Genomic DNA, 9,328 nt, shown 5'->3' with positions numbered 1-9,328 from the left:
CTCAAGCCAGTCACATCATCAAAGATGTATGGCTTGGACAGTTTCAGAGAAGCCCAGTTTATAATGCATTTTATTAAAATTACTGCTATACTTGTCTTATACTCCTCTCAATATTTTTATATTTTATTTCAGTTTTTGGCTTTGCCAAATGGGATCTTAGTTCCCTGAACAGGGATTGAACCCATGCCCCCTGCAATGGGAGTGCAGAGTAAACCACTGAACCACCAGGGAAGTCTCAACTCCTCTCTGTTGTAACTTCCTTGGACGCAGGGTCTCTAATTCATTTCTGTGAATGACATCTTTACTGTGCCTTTTCCATTTGGAAGAGTTCAATGAATATTTGTTGACTGAATGTCCATCTCTATATTCATTCTCTGTCCTCCATATCTTCATTCCTCAGAGAACAGTGTTCAGGTTAACATCTGAACAGAATAATTCGTGTTGCTGGGGCATAGCAGGTGAATGCCAGTCAAAAGGACTAGATGATTAGATCTGAGTGACTATAGGTGGGTTTCCTGATCGGACACTATAAACATCCTTAGAGTCACGATATTTATCATTGGGTTTTCCATAACAACTGAGCATGATAATTTCTTATCATTCTAGAGTCAACTTCACTGCTGCAGAAATTGGCTGGAGACTTCATTCAATCTTTGAAGAACTTATGTAATAGATTAGAACTAATTTAAAGAAGAGGAGCAAGTGGTGCTCTATAGGGAGATAATTCCTAGTCTCTTTCTGACACTTTGAATGATTTTTCTAAATTAAAAGCTCAAAGTTTATTGGCAATCACTGCTTGAAGTAAAGAAATTCAAACATTCCATGATTCTTTGTGCACTAATTAAAAGGGCTCTATTTAAATGGCAGAGCAACCCTGATGCCAAAGATGACAAATCAGAATCATAAAATTTTGAACCTGGAGGGAATTTACAGATCATTTAACCAATCTTTGCATTTTATAAGAGAGAAAACGGAAGCTGTGACACATCTAGAGGTAGAACTACCACTCCCACCAACCTGGTCCAAGGTTCTGCAGCCCCAGGAAAATCAGCTTGACTATGGGCAAGTGGGGGATGCTGGAGATTATGAACATGGATAACATACAGCGTCTTCAGTAGTTCAGATCAGTTCAGTTGAGTTGCTCAGTCGTGTCCGACTCTTCGTGACCCAATGAATTGCAGTACATCAGCTTCCCCGTGTCCTTCACCATTTCCTGGAATTTGCTCAAACTCATGCCCATCGAGTCGGTGATGCCAACCAACCATCTCATCCTCTGTCATCCCCTTCTCCTGCTGCCTTCAATCTTTCCCAGCACCCGGGTCTTTTCCAATGAGTCAGTTCTTTAGTATTGGAGCTTCAGCTTCAGCATCACTCCTTTTAATGAACATTTAGGACTGATTTCCCTTAGGATTGACTGGTTTGAACTCCTTGCAGTCCAAGAGACTCTCAAGAGTCTTCTCCAACACCACAGTTCAAAAGCATCAAAGCTTCCCTGGTGGCTCAGATGGTAAAGAATCTGCCTACAATGCAGGAGACCTGGGTTCCACCCCTGGGTTGGGAAGATCTCCTGGAGAAGGGAATGGTTACCCACTCCAGTATTCTTGCCTGGAGAATCCCGTGGACAGAGGAGCCTGGCGTGCTGCAGTCCATGTGGTCACAGAGTCAAACACGACTGAGCAACTGACACTTTCACTTTCTTTCAGCTTTCTTTATGGTCCACCTCTCACATCCATACATGACTACTGGGCAAACCGTAGCTTTGACTAGATGGACCTTTGTCGGCAAAGTAATGTCTCTGCTTTTTAATATGCTGTCTAGGTTGGTCATAGCTTTCCTTCCAAGGAGCAAGCGTCTTTTAATTTCATGGCTGCAGTCACCATCTGCAGTGGTTCTGGAGCCCAAGAAAATAAAGTCTGTCACTGTTTCCATTGTTTCCCCATCTATTTTCCGTGAAGTGATGGGACTGGATACCATGAACTTAGTTTTTTGAATGTTGAGCTTTAAGCCAACTTTTTCACTCTCTTTCACTTTCATCAAGAGGCTCTTTAGTTCCTCTTCGCTTTCTGCCATAAGTGTGGTGTCATCTGCGTATCTGAGGTTATTGATATTTCTCCTGGCAATCTTGATTCCAGCTTGTGCTTCATCCAGCCTGGCATTTCTCATACTCTGCATAGAAGTTAAATAAGCAGGGTAACAATATATAGTCTTGACATACTCCTTTACCTATTTGGAACCAGTCTGTTGTTTCATGTCCGGTTCTAACTGCTGCTTCTTGACCAGCATACAGATTTCTCAGGAGGCAGGTGAGGTAGTCTGGTATTCCCATCTCTTGAAGAATTTTCCATAGTTTGTTGAGATCCACACAGTCAAAGGCTTTGGCGTAATCAACAAAGTAGATATTTTCCCGGAACTCTCTTCCTTTGTCTATGATCCAACGGATGTTGGCAATTTGATCTCTGGTTTTTCTGCCTTTTCTAAATCCAACTTGAACATCTGGAAGTTCTCAGTTCACATGCTGTTGAAGGCTCACTTGGAGAATTTTGAGCATTACTTTACTAGCATGTGAGATGAGTGCAATTGTGCAGTAGTTGAACATTCTTTGACATTGTCTTTCTTTGGGTTTGGAAAGAAAACTGACATTTTCCAGTTCTGTGGCCACTGCTGAGTTTTCCAAATTTGCTGGCATATTGAGTGCAGCACTTTCACAGCATCATCTTTTAGGATTTGAAATAGCTCAACTGGAATTCCATCACCTCCGCTAGCTTTGTTCACAATGATGCTTCCTAAAGCCCACTTGACTTTGCATTCCAGGATGTCTGGCTCTAGGTGAGTGATCACGCCATCATGGTTATCTGGGTCATTAAGATCTTTTTTGTACAGTTCTTCTGTGTATTCTTGCCACTTTTCTTAATATCTTTTGCTTCTCTTAGGTCCCTACCATTTCTGCCCTTTATTGTGCCCATCTTTGCATGAAATGTTCCCTCGGTAGCTCTAATTTTCTTGAAGAGATCTCTAGCCTTTCCCATTCTGTTGTTTTCCTCTATTTCTTTGAATTGATCACTGAGGAGGGCTTTCTTATCTCTCCTTGCTCTTCTTTGGAACTCTGCATTCAAATGGGTATATTTTTCCTTTTCTCCTTTGCCTTTCGCTTCTCTTCTTTTCTCAGCTATTTGTAAAGCTTCCTCAGACAACCATTTTGCCTTTTTGCATTTCTTTTTCTTGGGGATGGTCTTAATCACTGCCTCCTGTACAATGTCACAAACCTCCATCCATAGTTCTTCAGGAACTCTATCAGATCTAATCCCTTGAATCTATTTGTCACTTCCACTGTATAATCATAAGGGATTTGATTTAGGTCATACCTGAATTTTTTTTCCCCATTTTCTTCAATTTAAGTCTGCATTTTGCAATAAGGAATTCATGATCTGAGCCACAAGTCTGCTCCCGGTCTTGTTTTTGTCTTCAATAGTACATATGGCTAAGCCCATTGAAGGAAAATGAGACGGCCCTCCATCCTGAAGGAAAGAGACAAGATGGCTCACTCTCAGGAGTGTGTGTCTAGCCAGAGTTGTTCCAAACTGGTCAGAGAAGCCCCATGGGCCTGGCTGGGGTCCTGGGTACAACAAGACTGCCCAGTGAGTTCTTACCACAAGCCAGACACCATGCTCAACACTCAGTCCTCATGGGCTGGAATAACCACACAACTCACCTATGGGATCAGCATCATTACCTTCCTTCTAGAGGAGTGCAGACAGAATTTGAGACAATTAGGAGATTTGTTCAAGGTCACTGACCAAGGTCACCTAATAATATCTGAACCGTGATTTGCCCTCAGGTCTCTTAAGGAACCAAGCTTATGTCCTTACCCAGGTATGACATTTGAGTAGAGGCTCCCTGGGGACACTGGTGACAGTCTCTGGCTCTCTGAGTAATCTCGCTCTGCACCTATTGTGCATTTACATTTCTGTGGTTACCTGAGCCTGCCAGGAGAAAGTCTGCACGCCTGGCTCAGCCTGGCCTTCCAACCCCAGGCACAGCTACACCTCCAGCTCTTGGCTAGTACACAGCCAGCCCGGGGCGGGACCCTTCTCTGTGCTAACACTCACATTGCTCGTGGACAGCCTTTCCATTTGTTTCGAATTCGAACGTGAGAACGGCAAAGCTGGAAGGACCTTAGAGATTTGGTGCAATCTCCATTTCCAGAAGGAAGTAACAGAGGCTCAGTTTGTGTTTAATTCTTACTCATTCATCTGCCGGGGTCTATGCGCCTGGTCAGCGTTGGGATAAGCTGGCGCTCACTCTGGAACCTTAAAGTCGTGTTCGGTATGGTCCTACCTCCACCAGGAATGCTTCCCCCTCCATTCTCCATTTCTCATCAGCGCCCGCACACACAGTCAACTCCACCGCAGAACTCGCCGCGCAGGGCAGGCGACTCGTGCTCTCTCCGTACCGAGTCTGCCCGGGCGCTATGGCCCCGCCGCGTGTCCGCGCCGTGCACCCCGGCGCCGGGAGGAGCGTGATGGGGCGCAACAACTGCAGGCTGCCGGCGGCTCTCCCCGCCCCGGCCCAGCCCCCGCGCTGGTTGGGGGCGGCGCCCCCTGGTCCCTCTCCGGGTCCCACCCGGAGGCGGGAAGGGGCCGGCGCAGGTAGCTCAGCCGCCACGGCGGAGCGAGCTCGGGGCGGGGGGCTGTCGCAGCGGGATGGGGCGCCTCGGGGCCCGCCTCCTCGTCCTGCTCGCCGCCTTCCTGGGGCTCTGCGGGGCGCGCGGGGCGCTTGGAGGTACGCGCCCCCAACTTCCCCACTTCCCCTCCCCGTCCCTTCCCCGGCCGGCCGCGCGCGGAGCCCGCTAGAGGCGGTGGGGAGCGGGGCGGAGGGCGCAGGCGGGAGCCCCCTGTGATCCGAGGGCCCCGGGAGACCCCGCGGCCCGGCCAGTCCCGCGGCGACCGCGACTTGGACTCTCAGGCGGGGCCTTGGGAGGCGGGCAGCCCGGGGGGGGAGACCGCTCGGCCCTGCGCAGTGGCTCCGTCGCCTCCGCGGAAAACTTCCGATTCCCCGCCTCGCGCGGCCTGGCCCCTCCGGTCCCGGCCAGTTCGCGAGCCCCGGGGGCGGGCCCTGCGCCGTGGGTCTGGGTTTTGGGGCCGGACTCTCGGCGGCACTCGGAGGAGTAGACGGAAGGCTTCCTGCTGTCCTCCCTTCTCAGGCTTTCCAGCCCTGCCCTACCCAGGCCCTTCCTCGACTGCTCGTGACCCTCAAGAGGCCTTAAACTGCTCGCCGAGTTTCTCTTGTGGGTGGCTGCCCTCTCGTTCCCTAAGTCCCCGCACACGTCCGCAGACATTTTCTGGACCCCGTTCGCTGGAGGTGCTTTACATTCTCTTGGCGGCTTTCAGAAGTCAAAGATGACTAATAAAAGCACAGTGACTTTTTACATCATTGAGCTGGACACTGGGGCCTTCCCGCCCTCTCTGGCTCTTTGAAATTTAATTCAGTTTATAACAAAAGACATTCTTCGAGACTTGAGAACGCATTCTCAAAGGCCTTGCCAGTCTTTGTGGTCCTCGGATTAAGTTCAGAATGGTTCTTTATTTCACTCTAGGCGATTTCGCAAGGAGCTCAGGAGTGATGTTATACAGCGCCTGGCCCTATACTGGGGCGTGCCTGGCTCTCACCCTCTTGCGGACCTGCTTCAAAGTTCCTCTGACACTGCGCAGTCAATTCTGCTGTTTGGGGCACTTGCGAGCTCCTCCCTCTTCATCTTCCTCCTGCCAGATTCTTTTTTTCTGCCCGCTTCCCGGCCTCTTCCTGCCTGGCGTGCAGAGGGCAACCGGAGCGTACTGGAGTCCAGGTGTGAGGCCACTGTGGCTGTGGCTTTGGTGTATCGTTGAGAGGGAAGGTGCTGGCTGCAGGCCAGGGGGATCTGAGTGAGCAGTGAATTGTGTTGCGGGGACAGGTGAGGTGGTGATGGTCAGGGCCAGGGATCCCAGTGGTCCCTGTGGGGTGATGGGAAGTCTATGGCTTTGGAATCAGGTGGATTTGGGCTTTAATCTGGGTGTCATCACCTATTCTCAGAGTGAATGTGGGAAAATTACTTATTTTGGTCTTGATGTTGCTTTTGTAAAACTGGAATGATAATTGCTTCTTCAGAATTCTTTACAAGGGGTAAAGAATCCACTTGTAATGCAGGAGACACAGGGGTTGGTGGGAGGCGGGAAGTGGGGGGAGGGTTTTAAACCAGGGATTAAACCTGGGTTGGAAAGATCACCTGGAGGAAGACAGGGCAACCCGCTCCAGTATTCTTGCCTGGAGAATCCCATGGACCTGTTGCAGGAAGGGGGACCCCTTCCAGGGCCCGAAACTGGGCTCTTGTCTAACACTCGGAAGTGAATTGTCCGAGGAGACACATCTGCTGATAAAGCAAGAGATTTTATTGGGAAAGGGCACCCGGGTGGAGAGCAGTAGGGCAAGGGAACCCAGGAGAACTGCTCTGCCACGTGGCTCGCAGTCTTGGGTTTTATGGTGATGGGATTAGTTTCTGGGTTGTCTTTAGCCAGTCATCCGACTCAGAGTCCTTCCTGGTGGTGCACGCCTTGTTTAGCCAAGATGGATGCCAGAGAGGAGGATTCTGGGAGGTGGTCAGACATGTGGTGTCTCCTTTTGACCTTTCCTGAACTCTTCCCATTGGTGGTGGCTTATTAGTTCCGTGTTCCTTACCAGGACCTCCTGTCCTTAGGACATGCAAATAGTTACTATGGTGCCTGTCCAGGGTGGGCAGTTTCAGTCAGTGTGCTTCCCCTAACAGACCGAGGAGCTTGCTGGGCTACGGTCCATAGGGTCACAAAGAGTTGGACATGACTGAAGTGACTGATCACACACACAGGCAAGACCTCCACACAGGCAAGACATGGCAGCCTGGGAACTACTGGATAAATGCTCATTTCCCTTCTCTCCTACTAACGACTCTCCTGTCCTCTTCATCTGTGCGATTAGCTTGGGCATGAGAAAGACCCAATAGGTTAGATATCCATTGAGGGGTACAGAATATGGATAGAGGAGATTTATTGAATGAAGCCATGGAGAAGGAAATGGCAACCCACCCCAGGTTTCTTGCCTGGAAAATTCCATGGACAGAGGAGCCTGGCAGGCTACAGTCTACGGGGTCACAAAGAGTTGGACATGACTGAGTGACTGAACACACACTGAATGAAGAATTCCGTAGCATATAATTTAACATATATACTGTTCTTCACCCTCGACTCTAATTGCATGATAAATATCGAATACTGAGGTCTCACCAAAAGCTGCTTTCAAGCACTTTGAAGAATGTATTCTTGCTTAGCCAGATGTGTAATGTGAGTTTATCTTTCCTCCTTGGGTGATTCAGGCTGTTGTTTTGAAGAATCTAATTGTTGAAGATGCCAACTAAAAAATGCACAACATGAGAATTGCAAGTTAAGTTTTCTATTTGGGGCAAAATGAGGAGACAGCAGGGAGACAGCATTTCAGATAGCTCTGAGAAACTGCTCCAAAGAGGTAGTGGGAAAGGTCAGTGTATATGTGATTTTGGTGAAGGTGGAGTGCATGCACTCAAGCACCTATTTTCTGCAGAAGGGTTTTGCTAGTCACAAGGAGCAGTCATCACCATGAAGGATTTTAATGCTTTTCTAGATGTGAGGAGACTCAAGAAATGGGCTTATAAAATCATCGCCTGAAAATACCTAACTATCTGAGGACCTATTCTGCAAGTTTTTCTCAGAGCACAGAATGCCTCACTTCTACTCTCCACCCTGAACTCCTTGCAGAGGGTGTTTTGTTGAAAATCAGCAGCTGCAGTAGCAACTGATTTAGTCCTTGTAGAGGTAGATGCTGCTGCTGCTAAGTCGCTTCAGTCATGTCTGACTCTGTGCGACCCCATAGATGGCAGTCCACCAGGCTCCCCCGTCCCTGGGATTCTCCAGGCAAGATCACTGGAGTGGGTTGCTATTTCCTTCTCCATTGATTGAAAGTGAAAAGTGAAAGTGAAGCCGCTCAGTTGTGTCCGACTCTTAGCGACCCCATGGACTGCAGCCTACCAGGCTTCTCCATCCATGGGATTTTCCAGGCAAGAGTACTGGAGTGGGGTGCTATTGCCTTCTCCTGTAGAGGTAGATGGCAAGTGTCAATTTATGGTTGACAAAGGCTTAGATAAATGCTGCTCTCAGTCTTTATATGACACAGGGTGTTATGTCCTCATGGAATCTCATCACAGTAGGAAGTCACCTTTGTCTGGTAAGCAGATTGGGGATGCTACAGATACTCTTGCTGAGATAGCCATATCTTAATGCATTCAACATGGATTATATTACTTTACATAGTGAAAGGGACTTTGCAGATGTTATCAAATTAGGGATTTTGAGGGTGGAGAGATTATCCTGAATTATCTCAACGGGCCCTAAAGGTGATCATAGGGGTGCCATAAGAGGAGGACAGGAGGGTCAAAATTAAAGAAGGAGATGATGTGATGGAAACAGAGGTCAGAGTGATATGATTGCTGGCTGGGGCCACAAGCCAAGACATGTGATGGTCTCTAGAAGTTGGAAAAGGCAACGAGACAGATTGTCCCCCAGAGCTTCCAGAAGGAGTGCAGGCCTTCAAACACTTTGATTTAGCTCAGTGAACTCCAGAACTCTTTAAGACAATCAATGTGTGTCATTTTAAGCCATTAAATTAGTGGCAGTTTGTTAACAGCAGCTCAGTAGTGTCTGACTCTTTGTGACCCCATGGACTATACAGTCCATGGAATTCTCCAGGCCAGAATACTGGAGTGGGTAGCCTTTTCCTTCTCCAGGGGATCTTCCCAACCCAGGGATCAAACCCAGGTCTCCCGAATTACAGGCGGATTCTTTACCAGCTGAGCCACCAGGGAAGCTCTAACAGCAGCAATAGGAAGTTTATAGAGGGAGTGTCTGAACTAGTAAGAGATCATATAAAGGGCTATTTAATTTTGCTTGTTTTTAAACTTTTTATATTAGAGTATGCATGAGTGCTAAGTTGTTTCAGTCGTGTCCACCTCTGTGACCCCATGGACTGTAGTCCTCCAGGCTCCTCTGTTCATGGGATTCTCCAGGCAAGAATACTGGAGTGAGTTGCCATGCCCTCCTCCAGGAGATCTTCCCACCCAGGGATTGAACCCATGTCTCTTATGTCTTTGCATTGGCAGGCAGGTTCTTTAACACTAGCCTCACCTGGGAAGTCCTTTATGTTAGAGTATAGCTGATTAACAATGTTGTGATAGTTTCAGATAGACAGTAAAAGAACTTAGCCGTATATATGTGTGTATCCATTCTCCCCCAAA

General features: G+C 48.2%; 1 protein-coding gene across 1 annotated transcript in view; it reads left to right on the top strand.

Annotated features, from left to right (window-relative positions):
- Positions 1–4,527: 4,527 nt before the first annotated feature.
- Positions 4,528–9,328, top strand: part of LOC145516548 (chondroitin sulfate proteoglycan 4-like) — a 73,838-nt gene continuing 69,037 nt past the window's right edge. Inside the window, exon 1 of the mRNA XM_081517769.1 lies at positions 4,528–4,779. Coding sequence (XP_081373895.1) covers positions 4,701–4,779 — 79 coding nt within the window. The 5' untranslated portion in view covers positions 4,528–4,700. The remainder of the gene's footprint in view (positions 4,780–9,328) is intronic.

This window comes from Giraffa tippelskirchi, chromosome 8 (genome assembly GCF_054371585.1).
Source record: "Giraffa tippelskirchi isolate mGirTip1 chromosome 8, T2T-mGirTip1v1.2.pri, whole genome shotgun sequence".
NCBI lineage: Eukaryota > Metazoa > Chordata > Mammalia > Artiodactyla > Giraffidae > Giraffa > Giraffa tippelskirchi.
The sequence above is the reverse complement of the archived record's forward strand: the minus strand, read 5'-3'. Positions and strand labels throughout refer to the sequence as shown.